Below are 25,588 nucleotides of genomic sequence, written 5' to 3'. Positions count from 1 at the left end.
AGGCATTCAAAGTGCACTCTAGAAAATTACATTTTGTCATTGGGATCTTCCACATTTGATAATGAAAAGATTGCAAACACATAGAATTCTGTGCAGGCAAAAAACTAATATTACAATTGGACGTGCCTTCATATGTTGAGAGCCTTATATGATCAAGCAAGATGCAAAATAAATAATTTCCATAAACGAAAATTCTCAGATGGAGACTAAAAAAAAAAAATCTACAGCCTAAAATATTTATCAGTATCCACCTTGAAAAGTGGTGAATATTCACTTTTTACTTATTGTCACTGTTTTTTTTAGCATTTGATAATGAAGAATGTTTAACATGTTAATGGAGAATGCTGCTTGTGCTCTTCAACAGCCTCGTGAATGTGAACAAAATACTAAATACATTTAAAACAACTGACCACTTTGGTGCATTGACTTACAATTTATTAAACAGTAATGTAATGTTTGGGTTAATAATGCACATAAGTCCGCTCCAAAATAGGCTTGGTCTGAAATTAAATTCAAACTGAGAATTTATGATTTTTATACATTTTTTAGTAAGTTTAGTACTGAATGATACAATTTAATTAGGTAAATAATAAACAGATAAAGGTTTTGCAGTTTCGACATCCACTGGAAGTTTTTGCTGCTCATCACTTCTGTAAAAAAAACACCATTGTTTTCAAGCTACATAGCCAAATGGAAGTAGATGGCTCTTCAAAGTGACTCATATTAATAAATCATATTTTATCACATGGCTTAGTCTGAATAAAAAAAAAAAAATCAGAAGTAAAACAATTGTTTAATACTTGCATGGTTTAAATAAACAATATAAAAGTGACTAAAAGCCTTTATAGTTCAGTCAGTAGTTGGACTGAGAAATATAAAACATATAAATATATGTTACTACAGCACCTTTTATCGATTGGCGTTCAGAAACATATTAATAAAATCAGATTTTTCTTGAACATTAAAAAACTCTAAATGTATCAATATTATTGGACTTGCATAACACACATTTGGGTCTCATTTATCTTCCAACACGTTTCGCAAGATGTGCTTCTTCAGGAAAGAAAAACGATAAAATAAGTGGATCTATGAAGCTTTAAAAGTACAGGCTTCACACTTCAGAGGTGTTTATAACTTCATTGAATTAGGAAATATTGGTAAACTAAAAAAACTGACACATAATCTAAGCAGTGTAAAAGTTTTAGCCGTCCCTTACTGGGTAAACATGGATTTTTAATAGTAAGTTAACATTCTTCTGGCAAAATTACATTACAGTACAATTTTGTGATATAAATCCAGTAGCTGGGTGTACCATATATCAGATTCTTGGTTCTTGGTAGGGAGTCAGAGCAGATGACCCTGTGGAGTAGCTGGTGATCACCATGACAAGTGTTTGTAAACTTAAATCAAAACTGGACAGTAAAAAACTAGAAATATTGTGTTTGTTCATCGTTTCCTGGTGGTTATGAATGCAAGTCTATAAATTATGAATTAATAATGAGAATGAATATGCCAACATTTGTACAGTGATTTTATTCTATAGGACCCAAGCATGATCTATGGGACTCCTTGGACCTTAGACAATGCAATGATGTCATCATGATCAGATCCACCTTATGTTTTTTTTAAACAGCTCTTAATAAAAAAAATCTGGTAATCCTTCCAAGAAGGTCCTTGTTTAGGCATTTTTTGTTATGAGAGTAACAAATGTCTTCCAATTGTGCACATGTGCTGTCCCCCTGTAATTTAGCCCCTGATGGTATACTATTGCCATGGCCCACTTTTGTCACAATGAGAAATTTACAGAACAGTGACATGTAGTGGAGCATGTACATGAAAGGCTGAAGACGGGTAGAGGAGGACACCAAGTTGCAACAAAGTAATGTTTTGGTGTATTAAGGGTTCTGGAGTTCACCAAGAAAATGTTTCTGAGGGATCCTTTGCCACCCCGTCTATGTCTGGGCCTTCATCTGGATTTACTGACGCAGGTTCTCTAGAGAATCAGCAGCAGGCTGCTGGGAGCTCAGTGGCTTCCCAAAATTTAATGAGCTCCAGAAACAAATGTTACAGTGTAAGCAGTCAAATTTTTTTTTATGCAAAAGCATTTATTAGTTATCGAAGGAATGACCAAAGATATAAACATATCCCAGATATAAAACCCTATAAGACATAGTTGGTCCAGAGGAAGGCAAAAAAACCCTGGTACAATTTGCTTTAACAGGGGAAAAAAAATTCCTTCCTGATTCCATGAGGCAATCAGATGTTCCCTGGATCAACAGTCACTGTTATCTTTACTTTAAAGCATTAATAGCATGTTGTTAGCCCCCAAGTGCATAATTTTACATTTATCTATATTAAATGTCATTTGTCACTTGGCTGCCCAATCAAACAGTACATTCAGGTCAGTGTTGGTGTCATCTGCAAACACAGAAATGGTACTTTTAATCCCAAACTCTATACATTTATGAAGATGTTATACAGTAAAGGTCCCAACACTGAGCCCTGGTGTACACCATTAATAACCTTAGACCATTCAGAGTATGAATCAATTATTACAACTCTCTGGATGCGGTCTTTAAGCCAGTTCTCTATCCATTTACAGATTGACTTTTCTAAACCTATTGACCCTAACTTGCATATTAACCATCTGTGGGGTACGGTGTCAAATGCTTTAGCAAAGTCCAAGTACACTATATCCACTGATATTCCACTGTCTACCTGTTTACTTACTTCCTCCCAAAAAGAGAGTAAATTTGTTTGACAACTTCCGTGTTTCTTGAAGCCATGCTGACTATGACTTATAATAATATTTTCTAGCAGAAACTCCTCTATGTGGTTCTTTATCCAATTCTCTAGGACCTTTTCAACTATGGACTTAAACTAACCGGTCTGTAGTTACCTGGTAATGACTGTGCTCCCTTTTTAAAGATAGGAACTACATTGGCCTTACGCCAATCCATTGATACCTTGTCAGTGACTAAAGAGTCTCTAAAAATGAGAAATAATGGCTTTGAAATAACTGAGCTCAGCTCTTTCAGGACACGTGGATGTAATCCATCAGGTCCTGGTGCTTTGTCAACCCACTCGTCATATGGACCTTTCAGTGTGTAGTTACACAATCCCGCAACACAAACTGTATACTCAAAACTTAGTCTTCCCCATAGACATTACACAGTTTGCTATCTCAGTCTGGAGATTCAGACTCGAATAGAGCGAAGTTCAATTCTGCCCTCTCCTTTTTGCAGAAGTAAAGCTTTGCTTTATACTTCCCATTGTGTAGCTCGGAATTGTGTTTATGTATGTGTTAGGACACACATTGGTCTTTCTCTTGTATCATGCCCACAGCACACACAAAAAAAGTGTAAATCAGCTCCCAAGGTAATAAGTGCAACCCCTCACAGTGACCTGTGTTCGTTCTGCTTTAAGGGACAAGCATCAACTTGATGCTAGTGTTCATGTGATAAAGACTCAAGGTGTGTGCAAACCCCTACCTGTGACCTGTCCCCAGCATATAAGAATTGACCCCTTGCTCAGGTGTGTTAATCCATCAGGACCCTTTCATCTGTATATATGTGATATGCCCTCAACTCCAGTCTTCCACCTATGTATATTGTCTCCCCACAGTTCAGTCTACAGGGATGTATAATAACCTCTGCCTGCTGTCACAACCTCTGTAATTCTCTTTTGTACATACTGACTGTCATACCTTTTACTCTTCTGTTCTGCGCATACCATGACTGTCATATCTTCTGCACTCCTCTCCTGCACATAATTGATCACTGTCATACCCTACACATTCCTCTCCTGCACAGATTTTCCGCTCTATACCCTGCACACTTCTCATGTTGCTCACTGTCATACACTGCACACTCCTTTCCAACACATATTGTTCACAGTCATGCCCTACACACTCCTCCTCTGCACATATTGCCTGCTGGTTTACCCTACACATTCTTCTGCTGAATATATTGCCCCCGTCATACCCAAAACACTCCTCTCCAGCACATATTTCCATTGTCATACCGTACACCTCATTGTTAAACCCTACACAGTGCTCTCCTGCACAAATTGCCCACTGTCATCCCCTACACACTCCTTTCCAACACATATTGTTCACAGTCATGCCCTACACACTCCTCCTCTGCACATATTGCCGGCTGTTATACCCTACACACTCTTCTGTTGAATATATTGCCCCCGTCATACCCAAAACACTCCTCTCCAGCACATATTGCCATTGTCATACCCTACACCTTTTCTCCCACACACTTTGCCCACTGTCGTACCCTACACACTCCTCTCCTGCACATAATGCTCCTTGTCATACCCTACACACTCCTCTCCTGCACATAATGCCCCTTGTCATACCCTACACACTCCTCTCCTGCACATATTGCCTGCTGTAATACCATAAACACTCCTCTCCTGCCTTTATTGTCATACCCTACACCTCCTCTCCCACACACTTTGCCCAGTCACACCACACTATTTCAGCATTGGCTGTAATATCCTATACCTTTTCCATTCTGGAGCAGACATATTTTCCAAGTATATTTTTGCTGACATGTTCATATACATGTCAACCAATAAAAAAAAAACAGTTTTCCTGTTAGATTCCACTCTGACCATTACATTAAAAGAGGAGCTCCGTTACAAAGATAGTACATCTCTGCATTACACACTTTACCAAAGACAGTCTGATCTGTTTCAGTGACAACCCCTCAGTAATGATTACTTAGTGGCCAACTTGCACCACCAAGCACCACCCATACCTAAACTATCACTTTGATTGGATCCAAATAATAAGAACATTTACTATAAAAAAACTTCACAACTTTTAGCTTTATTTCACTTTTTTATTTTAGATCATGACAAATAAATAAAGACATCCTATTAAAATGTATAAATATATAAATATAATAAAAATAATGTAAAAAATCAGTTATCATATCATTTGCAACGTACATTGCTACACAAGTGACCAGACTTGATCAGTGCTACTGTTCGGCACTTCAGCCAACTAGGAACAAATCACATTATTGTGGGCAGGAGACACTAGTGATAAAATAAAAATATGCTTTCAAGCAACCTAACCGTAGTGCTGAGTGTCGGGATTTATTTTAAAGTGCACGTCATTATGCTTTTTTTTTCTGTCTGTGTCCCTGTTGGGGAATTTTCTCTCTCTATTTGTACTTGACCATTGTCACCATTTGCCCGTGTCTCTGGGAAAGAAAGCAATGGGATGTTACAATATTTTCAAACGTTAACGAAATATTGGGGGAACATCCTACTGGGATTCATGTTCCAGTGATATTTGTTTTCCATTTCTTTGTTTTTCCCCATCAGGAAAAAAAAGTAAAAACAATAGACGTGTTGAACTATTTCTTAACTATTCAAAAAAGCTTTGAGATTAGATAAAGCAAACTCTTTGCAAGAGTTTACTGATTTTGTTTTAGAGTTGGAGCATTTTTTTTTTTGGGGGGGGGGGTTATGTTGGATGGTTCCCTTTTCTTTTTTATAAGGAAATTGTATAAACCTGGCACCCTAGCAGAGTCCATTAAGAAATCTGTTGTCCCGTCTTATTGCTCCTGGACCATGGGCCGAACGCAGGTGCACCCAACAGTGACCATTTTCTTTTCCAGTTTGAAGGTGGGGACACAACCATTCATCTCCCGGTGAATGACCAACATCTCCTGTCTGATGGGAACTGAGTTCAGGTTGATGTTCACGTTACCCTCAGCATCCAAACACCCGGTATGGAGACACTTGGCCTCGGCAATCATGGAGGGGAATCGGTTGTTGTTTACATCATAGCTGTTGGCAAGAAAAAACAAATGTAGGTTAGTATGGGGTGACCTCACACAACAACTAGTCAGAAAATAAACTTCTAATAGTATCTGGGTACACTGCAACTGGGCGGAATTCACAAACTGAATTGGCATTACTGAACCTAGAACACTGAGATCACCAATGCTGACCATTCCTTCAATCTACAGTCTTCTGTAGATCAAAAAAGTTTCATACTATAAAGATTTTTGAAGTTCTCTCTGTTGTGCAAATCAAATTAGGCCAAGAGAGGTTGTGACTTGTTGAATGACGTTCTTGAAAGGCACTATGTAATGGCTGCAGGCTACCCGCGCATGCATAATGTTACCTGCACATGTGAAGCGCAGTATAAACAACAAAACACTGCACAGGATTTAACCGTGTGGGCTGAAACCGAAAATAGCTTTAAGAAAGAAACAACTGACAGCTATTTCTTATATATTAGGCTTTTCGAGCTCTAAAGTGGGCTGATGCATGATTTCTATGTGAAGGAAGGAAAAGGACCACCTTTGTTAACATTTATTAAATATTTACTTAATGGATCCTAGTGTACATGTTATGTTATATAGACAATAAAGAAATAATATATATATACTAAAGAACACTGCCTTTTTCATTGATTATATCAAATGTACATTCCCCTTTTACATTCAAGCTTCATTTATTGACTTACATCATACAATGAATTCATTTTAATTTGCTTATAACCATAGGATACACCCATCTACTGTAATTGTCAGTTCTTGTCACCCAGCAGTTAGTCAGTAGGTTTACCAAGACAAGGCAATTTGCATATTACTATATTCACACATTCACATTCATTCATACATTTCTTACAACATTGTACATTATATTTTATTACAATACACCACAGTCTTATAAATTAGCAAACTACTACAAAATTGCTTTAAAACTAATACTCTCATTTGGTTGTCTGTAAAGTAAATATCTAGTATGTTTCTCATTGAATTAATGCTTTATCTACAAAATTTCTTTTTGTATGATCTAGCATAAAAAGAAATGAATGATGTATCAAAATCATGTTCCAGGCCCACATGTCTGCTAACTGAAGTAGTTATTGGTCCTTTTTCTTTTAGATTTACATAATCATATATTCTATTTCTCCAAGGTCTTTTTTTCTTACCTACATAGAAGTGGTCACATTTACAGGTAAGTATATGACGGCAGAGGTTTTACAATTACCAAAGTGTTTGGATAGTGGTTTTGACCATTTGGAAGTCTTTTTACTTTTGCTTGATCCACCCATCTACATTGCTTGCATTGTCCACAGCAAAAAGTACCTCTAAGAATTTTGCTCATCATCGGTTGTGTTGAAAGATGGCTATGTACTAGCTTATCTCTAAAGGATTTTGCACGTCTTAAAGTTATAATAAATATAATATTTATTATATTCTTAGAAATAGTAGGATGTTCAGTAAGCTGAAACCAATATTTTGGGAGGATGTTTCTTAAAATGGTAAGTTTTTTAGTAAATGTAGTAATTGGTATTGTTTGTGACTGTATGTTTCTATATTTTGCAGTAGAAAACAATAGGCTGTTTCTTTCTTTGGCATTTGCTCAACGATAAGATTTTGTGTTCTCTTACCATATCTTTCTTTTAATCTTTGTTGTAATTTTTGGGCTTCAATTTCAACGTCATTTAATTGAACAAATTTGCCTAAGTCTTAAGTACTGGCTATAAGGGATGCTATGTACTAATGAACGTGGATGAAAAGTTTCTAAATTATTACATTTATTTACCAACCAGTAACAGTACCAATAAGAAACATGACTGTCAGCAAGTAGTGTTTTCAGCTTCCATGTATCTTTCATCACATTTCCTTTAAAGAAGATGGCTTGCTCAGATATCTCTCTATGAAAACTTATTCTGATACCTACCCCTCTGTGGAGCCATATTCATCTACCCATTGGATAGCTGTGGAAACATCTATCTATCCAAAGTGCTGACGTCAGACAATGCTTCCTTTACTTGACCAATAGATCAATGTGGTATGCATAGGACTGAATCTTCTAAAATGTCCTACAAGAAACCTCAAAAATCCCATACAAGGCATTGGTCTTTATGTTTTACACCTTCCCAAAGTAATGTGTTCATTTAGGGAAGTTGGAGAACTGACCATGTAATAAAAACCTATCACAAAATTAAATGTATGATAAATATATCAAAAATAAGATAATTGTATTTACTTAAAAAAGCAGGTATAATAGTTCTAATTTGTGATTTTTAACCATGTATTAGGCTGTTTGCCCAAGGTCTTTGGTCATAGATGTTGAAGTTGGGGATATCTTTGCTTTCATAAAAATGCTAATTATTGCTTAATATTTACCTTACAAATACTGTGTGCAATCGTGTACAAGAGATATTACGTATTTTTTGAAAAAATTTACAAGTGCACAACCTGCCTAATTGTTATGTGTGACCCCCCAATAGTTGTTTCTTTTTAAAAGATGAAAGCAGGGATGGGTTACCTGTACTCCCATGGAGAGATGGAGCGTTTCCTGACATCACCGCTCATAGACGAAGCTTCCTGTCCACTAAGGTTCAGATTAACTTTCACTGATGAGGGGAACCCGGTGGTTGGTGGACACCTTGCTTTTCTCGGGTGATGCAGATCCAAAGCTGCTATGGGGACCAACAGGGAATCTCCCAGGAGCAAAACCAGTACAGCAAGCTGGATCTGATAGAATAACATGAGAACTATTTATTAATGAATAATTGAAAATGAAATTAAATTGATTTATTGTTGAGATTGTCCCTTTACAAAATAGCTTAGAAACTCTTAATCAATTATGTATGGAAATTCCTGCTTTTTCCCCTTACAGATGATTGGGTATTTTATGTGAACACAGGTTCCCCTTATTCATTTACCTTCACCTTGCTAAATAAGAAGATCAAATTAATCTTTTGCTTTGCTAAGTGAACAACATCAATTCTTTAAGATAGAAGTTTAGGATAATGATATTTTATAGAAGGTTTATTATTTAATAAGTTCAATAATAGCCTATTTTATTGTTACATTACATAAATCTAGATTTCCATCCAGAAACAATTTACAATTTTCTTTACAATCTGCCATACACTTTCTTATATTATTTCCCTAATTCCAGAAAGTTGCATTAAATATCAGTCAAAACCAACACATGGCAATATGCCAAGTCCTACTTAATTTCTGCTCATTCAGTCACCTTAATCCAGGAGAAAATAGGAGCAGCATTTGGTAACTTGTGATGGAATGTGCAGTTCCGTAAATTCATTCCTGAGGGTTTTTAAAAAAAAAATTGGAGCAAAATTGCCAATTATGTGGGCTCATGAATGGAGAAACTATTTATACTTCCCAATGCTAGACAGATAGGCATCAATATTTTATGTCTTTGCTAATGTTTTCTAAATATGTCTCTTTCATTATTTATTATTCTAAATTGTTCAATAATCAAATCTGTTAACAAAAATCAGTGGAAAGAAAATTGATTGATGCTGCTCAGAAGACATTTAAATTACCATTCATTCATATTTGTTTTGGATCAGTAATGAAGTATAATAATTTTGAGAGGTTGATTGACCAGATTGGCAGCGTAATAGAATAAATTTGCTTTTTTGCTTTTCAAAAAACAATATATATATTAGTTCTGTGTGTTAACAAAATCAATCAATCAATTCCCTTTATTATCATTTTTATTAAAATATGCAATATGTGCAATATAATGATTTTGTGTATATGAACCCTTTCAACATATTTAATAAACATAAATTATTGAAGATATATTCACCTATGTAGCCATTGCACATTTTAAAAAAATGCCTATGCTAGTTAAATGTTGACAATCCAGAAACTTTGCAGTTGCAAGAGTTAGTACAGATGATACAGAAGAATACATTTGCAAAATTATTTTTCTAACTTTTTGAGTCAAATAAGATAAAGAAAAAGACAGGTTCCTCCATAACCTGGAGCAGAATAAAGACCAATAAGTAATAAAAAAAGAAAGAAAATAAATAAAGAAAAAGGTTACTAAGTCATCCTCACCATGGTGGTTTTTGTGTTGTCCATAGTTCTGCTCTGGTGTCTCTGTAGCAGGTAGATGCTTTGAGTTGTAGGTAGATGATCTGAGTTGTCCAGCAGGTAGGGACCCCATCATTATATACCCAGTTCTGTGCCGGGCTTTCCACTGTTTTTGGCACTGTGGTTTCCTCTATGACATCCATGTGCCCGGCACATTGTCACTTTTGTTGAGTCACAGGAAAATCTGATAGATAAATCATACAGACAGCAGCCAGGCTTCCTGGAGTGGAATGTAGGGCTGGTAACTCATTAACCAAATCAGTTATTCAATTCAATCAGCCAGACCGGTTTGTAAAATTGCATTGTGGTTTTTCATTCATAAACTCTTTATGTGTGTCATCGGTTTAGTCTGAGCTGAAATTGTCATGTCGGCATATTTTTAAGTGGTATGGAACAAGTCAAACAATACAATTGGAAAAAATATATTGATAAGAGCAATTGTAAAGTGTTTCAATGTAAAATCTAACCCTGCTCTTGAATTACGTATATTAATGAAAAACACATCAAAAACATATTTTTGTTTTAATTTGGAAAGAGAAGTGAAGGATTGTTACTTCTGTAATGTTTTTATTATTTTCTGTTTCCTCACTGCCAAATAGCCTTTCTCTTTGGCATGTCAATGGGCCTTTGTTCATACAAGAATTGCTTTCCCCTCCTATATGGGTCATATGGACATAGAAAAGCAGATCACATGCAGGTCAGAAGAATTCAAATGGAGGTTTTAACCTCAAACGCACTAACAAAAAATTCTGAGGGATCCTATAGGCATCTCAAGCTGATATCAAAAGTTCATTGCATTTTCCTTTTCATACAGTGTGCCCTTTGGTGACAACTATCACAAAATCCAAAATGTAGTCAATGGGGAAGAAGCTTTCCCCAATGGGGATATAATGTGAAGTAGTAAGGCTTCAATCATCCTGTGCTGGTAGCACACTGGAGAGTCGGACTGCTGCTCTCACTCGCAACCTAGCAGCAAGAGGCTACATTGGTTTAATATGCCCCTTGAACATTGAATACAATCAGCAGTGCTCATGCTAATCAGAGTAATGCTGTTATTTTTAGCAATGTGTTGGACTGCTGTAGACCCAGGCCAGTGTGCCCGCTACAGATGTAAAATTACCAGCAACGTATTTCTAAACCTGACTGTTTAAGCTATGCTAAATAATTTGTATTTTTTTCCATTCAAACCTTTATACATCCTAAGCTAGGTAGAGGACACCACTTTTAGTCATGGGAAGCAGTAGTGTCCCTTTTCCGTAACCTGGCCTGGTGACTGGCCAGCAGCAAACTGATGAAGTCAGTTTCTCCTTTTCTTTCCTAGTCCAGGTTCCTTGGCTTGAACACCTTTATCAGCATTTTTCCCCATAACAATAATACATTTTATACCATGGTAAATGCATCTTGAGGAGGGGTAAGAACATGACAAAGTGAACAGAAGCCACCAAATGTCAAGCTGGGTGCATATTATGCCAAGCCAATGTAGAAAGTCACACAACAAAAGCTGTTTAGAATGATATTTTGGATACTTCATAACTTTAAGAAATACCACAGCATGTCTGTGTTTCCAAGCTTTTGTGTACCAGACGCTTATATGATTTTCTTTCAGCAACTGACCCCCCCCGTCTCACCCATGTAATTAGGAATGGGTGTTTGTGTTGAGCCGAGTTATGCCATGTTTAAAAGTCTAGAGTTGTAACTTAATTCTCCTTGTTTAGTCTAGATGACAACCAGATGTGAATAAATTGGGGGAAGGGGCGTCTTACAACTACACATAACAAAATGTAACTCTAACGTAACACTCAGTCTTTTGAATCACATAACAATGTAATGTTCCTTCTCATATCCATGCCCTAATCAGGAAATGTTACAGTAGAAATAAAGCATTTATAAATTACATATGTTTTAATATTTTTGCTTTGTCTAGCTGGTCCATCTACAGCTTGATCAATGACTGCCATATGAAAAGTTTAAGATGTCTCATGCCTTTTAAGACTTGGACAACCACAATTATGTAGACTGATCACTTTTGGTACACTAATTCATACAGAATCCCTATAGAAATTAAAATTAGTATCATTAGTAAAATAAAATATATTCTGGGAACTGGACATGGTTGTGGGATGCTAGGGCCAATGATTTTTATTCATGTTCATACACTGTGACCAGTCGAAATTCACTGCAACTCCCTATTATTCATAGAAATGGTTCTGGGTATGGTGTGACATGTCTTATGACAGGGAGGTCTCACGACTGTAGTCCCCATATAAGCCTTTAATGATCTTAGGCCAAGAAGGTCCCATATATATGAAACTAACCCTTTGGCTTTTCTTAAAAAGAACCCAAATAATATGCACCGTATATGTGGGATTGTAGACAGCTGACCATCACATTTTCATTAGCTTGTTAGACAACTCATTCTAAAATAATGGGTTGTTGTGGAATTAGTCCACGTGAATTTGTGCCTATTCTACCAAATGAGAATTTAGGAGGTTGAGCTAAGAAGGCTGGCTCTCAAACAACTTTCACATTCATCTCAATAAAGTTGTGGTCAGGGCTTTGTGAAGGCCAAATAAATTCCTTCAACCCAAACTCATCAAACCAAGCTCTTCCTAACCTGAGGTTAACCACCAAGGTGACCTCAAGGGTACAAATGTCTGAAATGTCCCATTGTAGCATTTACAGTACCCTTCACTGGAAACACTATATCCATTTAGAAGGATGCCTATATAGCATAGGTGTGATGGCCAATTGCCCACAAATATTCAGCTGCGTAATGAAGCCTTTTTGCACCTTTTAACATGGGGTAACCTTTTAAATACTTTAAAATCTTAGGGAACCCCTGCTATATTTATTATATCCTCAACTCACAGTGCATTAGCATTGTAGTCAGTGGGTACAATTAGCATAAGTCTTAACATTCCTGGCCATTGTGAAAAATGTCTCCCTTACAAATAACCAAAAAGATTATTGGTGCCTGTGGTAAATTACCTGAGAGGCCCAAATTGCCCATGGCTCAAGGAATTTCAAGTAAACTCTGGAAAAACCCCAAGAGTCCATAGAAACCTGGTTGAGAAACACTGGTGTAGAGAGATAAAGATTGTATAGCTCAGGCTGTACAATGTTTATCGCTTCTCTGGTATGTGGACATAGATAATGATAACAATGTTTGTTGACATGTTCCAAGATGAGGGTAGGCATGATCATCATCCTACATGATATTATTTTGTGTCAGAGAAGACATTGGATAGGAGAAATTTAGATAATCGTGATTTGTCTATAAGATAGGAGAACCAACAAGTACTTTGAATGTGAACTTGTTCATTAGTGCTGTGTATACTCTTGCTTTAGCAGTTTATTGATCTTTAGCTATTGAAGCCATTATTTATCACAGATTTTATTGGGTTCACCGATTGTCAAACCAGAAAAAATAAATAAATACAATTAATGCAACTCAGCAGAGTGCAATACTTTGAAAGAAAGTGGGTCATGGTTTGGCATTTGCTTTACACTTTAACAATCACAAATAGATTCTGTTTAAATTTTTCCGTGAAGTTACGTGTACAAATACAGAACAGTCAAAAAGATTGTTTTTATTGCAGTTTATTTACTGGAAAGTTCAATTGCGGAAGCCTCCATGAGTAAAAAGCACAAGTGTAAGACCTTCATTCGAGATCAATGGTGATAGAAAAACGTGTGACCTCAAAATTCTAATAATAGAAGGTTATTGGTTCGGGAAATGCTATTTATAGTCATCTTATGACATGAGCAGGAGTGGAGTATGTAAATATCAGTGATGATGTTGTGTAGGTTGACAGATGTTTCAGATACGTAATACTTATCATTTACAAATCACTCCCATTTAAGTTGAAGAGTTAAATTTGTGCAGACATGTACTGATATCAAAGGTATTCTTTGTTTCTCACATTTCAAGAATCTCCATGTTCTCCTATCAAAATGGAGCACTATAGGCTGGTAGCATAGAAAGAATTTGGTTTAAAATAAGGTGGCGTTGAAATTAGTTTATATTAAAATAATCACTTTTAAAAGGTAAAGGCTAACAATAAAGCTCTCTTGTTTGACCCGTATGCATCCAGTTTGAACCAGTTATGTGTAATATACCATTTATAGTATATATTTTTGATACATGCAAAAAAAAACTAGAAATCTTCCAAGTGGTGGGTAGAAAATCTCAACTGGAGTTGACTCCGGCTGGGATCGGAGCTATTTTAACCTCATGGGTCTAGTAGAGTCTATCAAAGTATGATGGTATTTGGTACAAGACAGGATAGCCAGATATCACTCTGTTTCTTCTCTACGTTGCTTCTATGCTTTCAGACAAAGAGGAACAATGAAGCTTTTCTGGTGATCCTGCCCAATTGCACAGAGTTTTTGGAACAAAGTTATTTAGCTTCTCTCATCCTCCAAGTATTACCAATCATGTCTTCAGAATATGCACTTTATAGCAAATTGGATATCCTTTTACCATCAAATGCTTAGCCTGCTTTATCCTATTAGCTGAACAGATAACCCTAGCTTAAGACTGGAAATCTCCCTGTCACACCTACCTCTTCCTCACTAAAGCCCAGGTGCCTCTCTCCTGCGCATATGGGCAGTTCTGACTCTGGACATGCCTGCTTTTCCAAGTTTTATCAGTTCCGCCTATCCCACTGGCTAATCAGGAAATGGCCTTTTAATCATCCCTGGCTATTTAGCTAGCTCAGATACAACTCTCGCCGTTCATGCAACATGTGTCCACTAGTGCCGAGTCTTTCCTAATAATTCTTCTGCTTAGTGATTTGGTACCATGTATCTTCCTGCCCACCTTGGTGTGCCAAAGAACCGCAACCTTGCAGTAACCAGCAGCACATCATCTTCACCACTAGAGGCTCTGAAAAAGACCTGGTTACTACTTAGATTCTGCACCTTGGCTCTGTTTAGGGCTCACACCATTTCTGTGCAAGCTGTAGTGCCCCCTAGTGGCCTTGTCTACTCAAGCATGATAATCCCACCGTTCTTCTCGATTCCATTCTCACCAAGCTAATTGGATCATGGTCAATGATAGGCTACCTTGTATCCTTAAAAACACTCTACATATGTTTGAAATATGTTTTTTTTTGCTGTATGATGGTCCTTTACTAATAGTTTATTGTGGTTCCTTCCCCTGTTATACATTTCCCTTCTCTACCCTCCCTTCTTCTGTTCCTTTCTCATAAAAGTTTTGTTTTTCCTCAGGTGGAGAGGCACCTGTGCCTATGTCTTGTTATATTGGTGAATTTTATGAGTATAGTACTCTCCCCCCATGGTAATACATTGTCTTTTGTGTTTTGTTCCTATTAACTCTTTTCTTAAAAACTCTTTTATAAGAGTTTCTTATAAACTCTTCCTATTACAGATTCTGTTCTTATACAAATGTTTCTCTAAAAATACTAAAAAAATTTGAAATATATTCTGACTTTGAATCAGAACCCAGAATTTGAGCAATTCAAATTCCAATTCAACATTACTATACCTGTCATTGACACGTATAATAGGCCATGGGATGTTGACAGTCGTCAGATAAGCTGAGGCCTTCTATACTTGTCATTGATGACAGTTCAGCCAATCTGGCCGCCAGATGACAATTGTCATCAATATACCATGATAGATGTAGTAGGGTGTAGCGGGGTGGATTGTTGTAATCGTCTAGTGGCTGGAATGGTTTAGTTGTACTATACCTGTCATTGATATGTAGAGTACGGCTCATTAAAAAAATACACAAATAGAACTCCAAGTTCCAAATCTGATTGGATTCTTTGACCAATCTGACAAGACTCAATCTGATTCTGGATTTATTGTTCTGAGCACCTCTACTAATAACTCTCAGGTTTTACTGACTGCAGTGTATAGTATTACATTGTTGCTTTTAGATCACTATAAAATCCTGCTATATCAAACATTTGTTCTATTTTTGTATTTCATGTGCCTGTTTGTTAATGCTTTCTCCAACATTACAGTAAAGCCAATATGTCCAGCAAGAGTGGTGCCTACAGGGTTTCGGTTATACCATATAAAACTGACAAGGGATACTTACAATAGTCGTGCATTTGAAGCCTTTTTTCAAAACAATTTTTTTAAATAGCAACTTACAAATGCTAGCTGGAGTTGGACTTTAATTTATTTGCAAGTTACAGAATGAACATTGGTATATATGCAAATCTGGATTCATGCCAAGTAGGGTCCAGCAACATTAAAGTTTGCAGTGACAGACTATAAGTTTTGTATTCATGTGACCTTGTGCTGGAAAGAAAAGCAAAAATGTAAGTCTGTATACAAAAACCCAATGTGAAGCAGAAGCCACAAAGTATTTCTATTTTCCCATCTTTCTGTTGAGGTCAATCTCAATGCCTGGCTATTTTGGTCCCATGATTTTTGCTATAGAAGGGAATCATCTCAGGTCTCATCTTCTTTTCCGAAACTGTCCATTGGTTTCTGTATTTCCAGATGATTTTAAGTGGAACTGTTTTTATAATATTGGAGGAAATTAGTTGACACATATGTATTTCCTCACATGCAACTGGAATTTCATATATTATTACAGGTGATGAGAGTCTGTATTGTGTTAACTTTCTTTACACCATATTGTATGAAAGTACACTGACTGAGAGAGGAAATTCCTCTTTCTTCTTGTCTTCCTCCTCTTAGACAATGGCCTTTGGCTGTATTCTGTATCAATTGCAGAATTTTTTCAAGAGTTGCAAAAGGTTCTCAGATAGTGAAATCAAAACATAATAATGTGTGTACTGCTGAGACTATGATTGTTAATAATAATGATTTTGATCAAATTGTAAAGCATAAAGCATGATGTCACAGATATGCTACAGACTGCTCTGTTCCAACACTAAAGGTAGAGGTATTGGCCAGAATCACCCACTGGCACCCATATGGTCAGCCCCCAAACAATCCATCAAAAACCTTAATTTTAAGCCATTCTTTGTCTAAGCACCCATTGCATGCGTGCTTTTCAGAGTTCTTATCTGATCCGAGTTCTTATGTGACCCTCAAATTCTTATGTGATCCCAAAGGTTCCTTTGTTTCAGCCAGTTCCTGTTGGATAACAGATTTTTAGTGCTCTTTGTGCCTCAAAGACCCCAAGGACTCCTGTGCACCCTTCATTTTGCATGCTCCAATCCCTCTGAACTTTCATACTTCTGGTCACTGGCTCCAAACTGTTTCTGTCCATGGTCCTGGTTTGACCATGGTTTCAATATTACTTGTCGTCTTAGTACAATGTTTCTATTAGCTGTAGCTATTTGTGTGACCAAACCTGGGAATTGTAAATGTCCAGAGGTTCTTAAGACTCTGATCTGGGAAACACATAATTAAAAATATTTTTTAACAAGGGCTGAGCATGTTTCAGATGCTTGCTTTGCCACTAGTAAGACTAGTAATCTCTGTGCCTCTGAATCATAGGCAGATGTAAAAAGGAGGAGGTAAGGATTTGTATGTAATGGCCTCTGCTCCCTCTTTGTAATGGACGAGAGATGAGTAGGGTGGGAGATCTTTTTGGGGAAAGGTGAGACAGTGGTGAGTTCCATGCAGTCCTCCCATGTACCATATGGAATCAATTTTTCCTATTCCCTACAGGTCACGGATATCTGTCTGCTATTATAAATATGTATATTTTGTGAATATTAGCACATTATTGGTAATATACTGTTGCTGGTACTATTTTCGTATATCATTATTATCTGCATGTTGTTGCCACTATTCTCATATCATTAATATCTGTTTTAGATACCTACAAGGGGGTGCTGAGAAGTCCTTGGCTTTGCCCAGAAAGAAGAAAGCCAGAGTTATGAAATAACACATTTATTCCACTTATTCCCCCCTGAGACTGATGTACTTGGTACAACGTAGTTGCAGCTATTCAGAACCGTTCAAATAAAAGTCCTTCGGTTGGACTGCAAACCAGCTCTCAGCAGCATCTTTGAGGTCAGAAATGTCCTCAAAACTTTGCCCCTTCAGGTGTTTCTTCAAATTTTTCAAACAGATAATAGTCTGAAGGGGCCAGGTCAGGTGAGTAGGAGGGGGGTGGACCAATTGGAAACCCAGGGTCAATTTCAAGTTCAATTTGGCAGCCACAGTGTTGAATGTGTGCGCAGGTGCATTGTCCTACAAAAAAGCATCACTTTGTCAACTTTCCACGATGTTTCGTCTTAATTGACTCGTTCCGCTGGTCCAGAAGGTCAGCATAATACTGTCCAGTGATACTAGAGCCTTGAGGTAGGTAGTCCACCAACAGGACACTGTCTTTGTCCCAGAAAACAGACACCATGACTTTTTTGGCTGATTTCTGGGTCCAGAACTTCTTCGGCCTCCGGGACCCACTGTGGTGCCATTTCTTTGTCAGTTCCTTGGTTTCAGGATCATAGATGTGCAGCCAGGTTTTATTTATTTTGCCACCCCCCCAATGGACAACCTCAGACTCAGCACTCTTCAAAAGTTCAAATGTATATGAGCCATAGGTAGGTGGCATTAGCATCCAGAAAACCTTACTGCCCCAGCAAAGGTAATATGATGAAAAGTATAAAAGGCACTGAAAGGATTTGGTTGGATTTATGTGACTGTGATTGCAGGTTTTATGCCTCAATAAAGCAATTCCTTTATTTTCCCAATTCACCATATAAGCCCTTTCAAGGCTGCCTTGCCTCCTGCTATGTGGTTATTTATATATGATAAAAACATTAACATTTTTCTTTTATAAAAATGAATATTGATTATTTTAAATGTGTTTGATTATAGGTCTCTTCTGGTAGTGCAATGGATTAGTGAAAGAGAAACTCATGTTATGACTTATACATTAGGTTACATCAGGTCACTATGCAAAATTCCTAAAAGGAAAAATGTGTCAGCAAACAGTGAGCAACGGCTGGAAGAACAGACTGGAGACTTGTCTGTACATGAGCTTTGTATTTTAAGATATCCTGTACTTGGCACTAGAGATAATTATGTAGAATTTGCAGTTTCTGAGCTGAAACTCGTAACTGAGAAATGATGGAATTCCAAGTTTCACTTTGGGTCCAACGCGTACATTGTAAAGCACCTGCTCCCTGTATACATGTGTTTTATTTTCTTTTTTTTTTTTTTTTTTTTTTTTTTGGCATTTCAGTTTAAATGCATAAATAGCTTTATTGTCCTTTATATAAATGAGGATAGAGATACAGTATTTATATCCAGAGTATAAAGCACAAAAATATAAATGATATATGTTCCTTTAACTGGAGTTTTATAGTCAAGTCTGTGGGCTTTCATTATATGATGCTGTTTTCTGCAACCATCTATTTTGGTATATGAGCCGTAAGCACTCACAACAATTTGCATTGTTCACCACGGTTGTTTGTGATGGTTTGTGTAAAAAGCTGAAATGTGTACTGGTGTTCCCCAATATTACCCAATATTACTAATTTATCAAGCTTTGAATCTTAAAATCCCTGAAACATTTCCTGGTAAAAATAATTTATTGCCATTGAAACACATGAACCAGCAGAGAATGTTTCAGTGAATGTCAAAATAATTGACTTTAGTAATTGTTTCCTGGCCCCTTCTTTAATACCATTATACACAAGTAAATAAAAAATCCATTTCAAATTTTTATTAAAATACTCATGCACCTTGAGGCATATAACCAATAAATACATTAAATTAATGAATCAAAACTACATATATAAATATATAATAGAATAAAATAGAATAGTAACAAAACTGAGAACAGTGCAATAAAAAATTGCTACGTAACGGGTGCACCTTTATCAGTGCTACTTTGTATCTCCCCAGTAAGTCCAGGGATGGACACGCCATGGAATGTCCAGTAGTTACGATTGCTTTCTGGTGGAGGGTTGGGTGCAGGTACAGCCAACAGTGACCATCTTCTTCTCCAGTTTGAAGGTGGGGAGGCAACCTTTCATCTCGCTATGAAGGACGAAGATCTCTTGTTTGATAGGGACTGAGTTCAGGCTCAGGTCCACATTGCCGTTTGCAGCCACACATCCATCATGGCGACACTTGGCTTCAGCAATGACAGATGGAATCCTGTTGTAGTTGATGTCATGGCTGTAGAAAAAAAGAAAAGTATGTTTTATTGCAACCGTATACAAGAACAACATCTTTTATATTGTCCGTGGTCGAGCAGTAGAATAAGTGATAGAGGATACTGAACCTACGGAGGCATATGCCTTGCCCAGGGATTCTACCGTCTATGGAGAATGTAGGAATAGGCCAGGGTGATGTTCATAGTCTATCCTCATCCTCAAGATTGATCCAGGTGTTTTCAATGGCGGTGAATGATTCTCCACCAGAAAATGTTTGGCGAATAATCAGACTCCCTGCTTTATAAACAATCATTGGACTTGCCAGCTGTAGCTATCAGTACCAACAAAAAACATTTGGAGTGGTTGGGGTTCCAAAAGAGGGACATGAATGTATTCTACATTGCCTTTCAACATGACTAAATAACTGTACCGGTTGCACGTTCTGTACCAATAAAGATTTATCTTTTGTACCATTAAATTGTAGATAAACCCTATCAATAAACTTTTTTTAATTTGCTCTTTTTGGTCTAATAAATATAAAATTAAACAGGTTTGTTCTCAGCTATCTCTGAGGACTTTAGAACCCATCCCTGCTATGGTACAGAAAGGGAGGGAGTCAACAGGTCATAATAAATTTAAAAAACCTGTAAAAAGTAATGCAACCACCACATCTATGGCAAATGCAATATATGAGCTTTTTGTGTTCTTCTCTTGCCTCTCCCTCTTCAATTCTTAGATGACTGGGTATTGCATATGGCTAAAACTAAGTTATATCCAGGTACATACCTTTCTTTTTACAAACATTTGCACTTTAAAAAATGTATTTTACAATAGATATTCTATATCTGCTGGGAGTTCGGCTTTAAGTACAGGTCCTCACTAACAAGACAATGACAAGCAGAAGGGATTATAAGTGGAGCTTTTCTCTTACCTGTAATCCCATGGAGAAATGGACCTTCTTCTCACATCACCCACTTGTAAAGGAGATTGTCCACTGATGTTCAGACTGACTTTGATTGAAGATGGGAATGGCATGTCCTCGGTGACCGAACACCCAACTTTCTTAAGGTGTGGTGAGGCCAAAGTGTAGCCAGGCAGAAGAACACCCAGAAGACAAAGCACTGTGAAGATGGACTGTAAGGACCAAGAGAAGAAATACATTGTGTCATTGAGTGTAGATAGACATTATTTACTATATGTGCAACATATTATATGCATCTGATTTAAAGGCTGGTTATAGTGTCATTTTATTCTAAAATAGTGTATCCTTTATAATGGATACTTTAACCACCATTGAATGGTGCTTTCAAATAAAACTTGAAGGTACTATTACATTAAAATGTATTGATGTTCTAATGTCAATCCACAGGTCATGTATCCCCAACCTTATCTAACTTCTGTTAACTACAAACCCCCACCTCCCTTTGTAATGTTAGATTTGATAATCTTACCTATTTAAAGAGTTATTCTATTCTAAACTAACTTTTTTTATTAGATGCTAGATTCTCAACCTCTATATACAAAAGGAGCCCTTGAAATACCTTTAAGGTCTCAAAGATCCCCTACTAAAACCAATTCATATGCTTAAACATTGGTGGTAAGTGGCATGAATGTTCCTCTTTAGAATGGGGGTCAGAATGCCACCCTTACACACAGGTGTCCTTCAGCTGGCTATGCCAAGTGGCATTGGCTTTGGAACTTGAAAAGCGGAGAAGAGATGAGGATTGATAATAAAGGGAAAACTAATGTTGCGACCACATCCAAGGTTTTGATATTCTGTAAGTACAGTTATCCTCATCAACCAATGATGATTCACTCCGATCAAGGCAACAATGAATGAACAAAATTAATTCTGATTGGCTGCAATGGGTTACAAAGTAGCAGACTGTATTGAAAATATTTGTCTTTTTGATGATATTGATATAGATAGATAGATAGATAGATAGATAGATAGAGGACATTCCCTTTTATAGAATTGAAATAAATGATAGTTCTTACCAATGATGGTCTCATGAAGTTATCCATAGCACCGATATCTCTTCAATATAATCTTTGTGTCAGTACAGAGCACAGTAGAAGATCTGAGTGGCACGGTGCAGCATTCCTACATTATATACAGCTCTCACTGGGGTTTCCATCTTTGTGTGGTTACATTTTGTGGTTTCTTATCAGTGCAACAGCGGTTTATTTCTGCAATCATTTCACCTCAAAAGATGTCATATATTTTTTCTTTTTTTGTTATTAGTAGAAGGAAAATGTAGGGTGATTGATTAATCTTGAATTATGTGTCTGATGGCCCATGTGCTGGAATCTGGTGGTAACTTATTACCCAGAGCTGGAACGTTTTCAGGAATTTGCATAATACTCTGAATTACCTTATAGGCAAATTAGGTCATGGTTTACTAGTATTGCTAGTACAGTGCATGACTTGTGTGATATTTATTCTGCCACAATTAAGCAAGAGCCAAAATTTAAGGAAAAATGAGACTGTAAAGAAAAAGTAGGTTATGATTAGTAACTTTTTGAGGTTTCTTTTTGTCATCAGTGACAACCAAACGATACCTAATGGAAGGAAGGTATAGATGTCTGAGTGGCCATCTTACCTATTTTAAAAGGTTAATCTACTCCAAACTTACTTTTTACTGGAAGTTAGATCAGCCTTTCACCCAAGGGAGCCCATGAAAAAGCTTTTAGGTCTCGGGTACCCCCTACTAAAACAAGTTATTTGGAACTCACTTGGCAAAAATGCTAAAACAATCAGACAGGTAAAACAATCATTGGTGTCCTTCAGCTGGCGATGCCAAGCAGCATTGAGCCTGGAACTGGAAAGGCACCATCAAATGGGAAGGTAATCAATCACAGGTCAAGGAACCCCTAGCAACCTCTGAATGAAACCAAGGGTTCCATAGAACCCTGGTTGAGAATGATGGTGATTGATACCTAAATAACTTCAGCCATACAATAACAAATACAGTTGAAAATGTTCTTGACTCAAGTATAAACCCTTCCCCACCCATAAGCAGAGTAGAACAGAAGAAAAGCCTTGAATTATACATATAGTTACTTACATATCTGCTTGATGTAAGGACTCACTCACTACTTAAAAACATTTAGTGATGTTGCTACTAGGGCAGTGGTTGAACAGATAAGAGTCAGGTGTATAGCCCTTCAGAGCACACATTTAACTACCTGTATACTTCCTTGTTGCACTTTAAGCATAATGAGTAGAAATAAGGAGAAAATAGTAACAAGGCAATAGCAACGAGGCACAAATACGTATATACACAATACATTTTGTTGGTTTGTAAAGTGATGAAAAAATGTCAGTTTATACTCGGGTACATGCTGTAGGTTTTACATTTACTTAGGGTGAGCAACAGTGTCACCTTTCCACTCACACCATGCTTGATATACAATAAAGGATCTGGGGCACACTATGTCATGAACTCATGCTCATGTGGTCCTAGTCCAGCAGTGAAGGAGACAGCAGTGAAGGAGCACAGCAGTGAAGGAGCACAGCAGTTTGCAGCATCCCCAGTCTTTATTCACTTATATGTACTCTGTCTCAGATGTGTTCATTTTAGTATTCCCAGTACACTGTGAGCAGCTGGAAGGAGATAACAGAGTATGTGCTGCAGCCAATGAGCTGATTAATTCTTAGTTGCCCCAATCCTGAGTGGCTGATCGTCCTATTTCATATTTTAGATCCCATTCACTAGTTGCCCATTGTAATGTTAGGCTTGTCTTACCTGCTGGTGGTGTCATTTTCTGTTGGATTGCTTAATTGATTGATTGTTGGACATATTGCTTCTTTTTTGACTCTGTAATTGTTTGTTACTTCGACCATGAACCCCACTCTGTTTTTGTCTCACCCACTGGATGACTCATTTGGCCACCAACATACCTAACCCCCTTGTTCACTTTTGAGTCATATCAAATCTCCGGTTTGCTGACCCAGGACTGGTTGACCTCCATTTGTGCCCTATCCCACTTCAGTGGGCTTGTGTTCCTCGGGCGGTCTTTTTTTCGCTAATACCATCCTTAGCGCACAGAGGCACTGGGAACAATCATGTGCTGGGATTGTGCAACAAGGTTTAGTGAAGCCTTGCTATAGGTGACTCCAAGTAATATTGGAGGACTGGTGCCTGATAAGCACTGGCCCTGGACCAAGGCATTATAGATTTTTTAATAATGTATTATTATATTTTTAGTATTGTAACTGTATCTCACAATAACTGCATTGAATGTATAAACAATGCAACCTTTAGGCTGCAGTGTTGTCTGGCAGCTTGTTTTGTCACTGAAACTTCCAGCCTTCATGCCCCTACTTTATTGCCATAGAAAAAGACAAACAGTTAAAAACACTAAAAATAGTGAACCTCTTTTGGTTGGTTGTTTTTTTTTTGTTTTTTTTTTTTCTTCTTTTTTCTTTCCTACATTTTGTTTAACATGTTTTTTTGCATCTGTTTTATTATTTTATTTTATTGTACTGTTTTATTCTTACTGTTTTTTTACTGTTTAAAAAAGTAAAAACCTTTAATAAAAATTTGAATTGAAAAAAAAAATTATCTCCTAGCATGGCAAAAAATAAATGCCAATCAAAAACATCACAGACACACAGAGGGTGCCACAAATTAGCCATAGACTGCACTCAATAGGAACCATTATTTTTTCCAGTGTACTAATAATGGGCATAAACGGAATGATCATAGAACAACCAAGACACCAAATATTCATAAACTCTATAATTTTTTTCTTTGGGTATGTATCATTTGTATGTTCCAAGGATTAGGAGGTACTCTGTATACATTGATACCAGTATAAAAGTGTTTTATTTAGTATTTTTTGCATCTTTATATCCCTGTTTATGAATAACTTCAAATAGAAGAAGTTATAGAAGTAGAAGAAAGAAAAAGTTCTGAGAGGTATTACATTTATTTTTTGAGTAACAGTGTGACTCCTATCCCTTGCAAGTTGTGACCTTTATAACATTTACCAAAAAATGTTTTTTTGGGTTTTTAATTGTTCTCCTGGTCACATAGGTGACCCATGTCTGAATATTGCTCAAACATTGAGTAGGTGCACCACACACCATTCGGCTCAGTTCATCACTATAGCTCGGTCTCTCAGGAAGAGCTTGGCAATCAATGACCACCACCTTTAGCCTCTTGTGGTAATCCATAATCAAGTGCCAAGTATTATTAATGGTATTGAATATATTGCCACAATGCAGCTATCTCATAATTATAAATATGGCTTGTGGTTGTAGCTTTTGCCTCCTATTGAGCTTTCCAGGAAACTAGTGTTAGCCTTACCTACCTCCACCACAACCCAACCTCATAACGGTGCCCACGTTTTTAACATTCCATCCTTCCAATAACAATAGTATGTTGTCACTACATTTAGGCAGCCATTGTATTCTGCATAATTAATTGTGTCTCGAAATATATGATTCATCTTACATCAAGATATGACCATCACAATTTTCCAGTAAGTCTGAAGAAAACATAACCACAGTGTTATACCTGACCCACCTTTTGTCACACAATTAGACTTTTAATCAGAAGTACTGTAAACCATTAATATGTCATTATCAATATATGATGAGGTGAATTA

General features: G+C 37.0%; 2 protein-coding genes across 2 annotated transcripts; both read right to left on the bottom strand.

Annotated features, from left to right (window-relative positions):
- Nucleotides 1-5,579: 5,579 nt before the first annotated feature.
- On the bottom strand, nucleotides 5,580-10,048 carry LOC140329672 (interleukin-17A-like). The gene is made up of 3 exons (XM_072410065.1): nucleotides 9,989-10,048; nucleotides 8,317-8,525; nucleotides 5,580-5,814 (listed from the first exon to the last, which is right to left on the bottom strand). The coding sequence occupies exons 1-3, from the start codon at nucleotides 10,046-10,048 to the stop codon at nucleotides 5,580-5,582; spliced, it is 504 nt and encodes a 167-aa protein (XP_072266166.1).
- Nucleotides 10,049-19,756: 9,708 nt separating this feature from the next.
- On the bottom strand, nucleotides 19,757-25,154 carry LOC140329671 (interleukin-17A-like). The gene is made up of 3 exons (XM_072410063.1): nucleotides 25,065-25,154; nucleotides 20,904-21,106; nucleotides 19,757-19,994 (listed from the first exon to the last, which is right to left on the bottom strand). Exons 1-3 carry the CDS (start codon nucleotides 25,152-25,154, stop codon nucleotides 19,757-19,759), a joined length of 531 nt encoding a protein of 176 aa, XP_072266164.1.
- Between the last annotated feature and the right edge of the window lie 434 nt (nucleotides 25,155-25,588).

This window comes from Pyxicephalus adspersus, chromosome 4 (genome assembly GCF_032062135.1).
Source record: "Pyxicephalus adspersus chromosome 4, UCB_Pads_2.0, whole genome shotgun sequence".
Taxonomy (NCBI): Eukaryota; Metazoa; Chordata; class Amphibia; order Anura; family Pyxicephalidae; genus Pyxicephalus; species Pyxicephalus adspersus.
This window is presented reverse-complemented; position numbering and strand designations above follow the sequence as displayed.

What these genes read in the sequence shown, in the direction of transcription:
- LOC140329672 (XM_072410065.1), bottom strand. Translation starts at nt 10,048, where the DNA reads ATGGATGTCATAGAGGAAACCACAGTGCCAAAAACAGTGGAAAGCCCG. An exon ending in AAAGCCCGGCACAGAACTGG is followed by an intron (nt 8,526 to 9,988) that starts GTATATAATGAT and finishes TTATTCTATCAG; the next exon opens with ATCCAGCTTGCTGTACTGGT. An exon ending in ATCTCTCCATGGGAGTACAG is followed by an intron (nt 5,815 to 8,316) that starts GTAACCCATCCC and finishes TCTTGCCAACAG; the next exon opens with CTATGATGTAAACAACAACC.
- LOC140329671 (XM_072410063.1), bottom strand. Translation starts at nt 25,154, where the DNA reads ATGGATTACCACAAGAGGCTAAAGGTGGTGGTCATTGATTGCCAAGCT. An exon ending in GTGATGAACTGAGCCGAATG is followed by an intron (nt 21,107 to 25,064) that starts GTGTGTGGTGCA and finishes TGGTCCTTACAG; the next exon opens with TCCATCTTCACAGTGCTTTG. An exon ending in ATTTCTCCATGGGATTACAG is followed by an intron (nt 19,995 to 20,903) that starts GTAAGAGAAAAG and finishes TTTTTTCTACAG; the next exon opens with CCATGACATCAACTACAACA.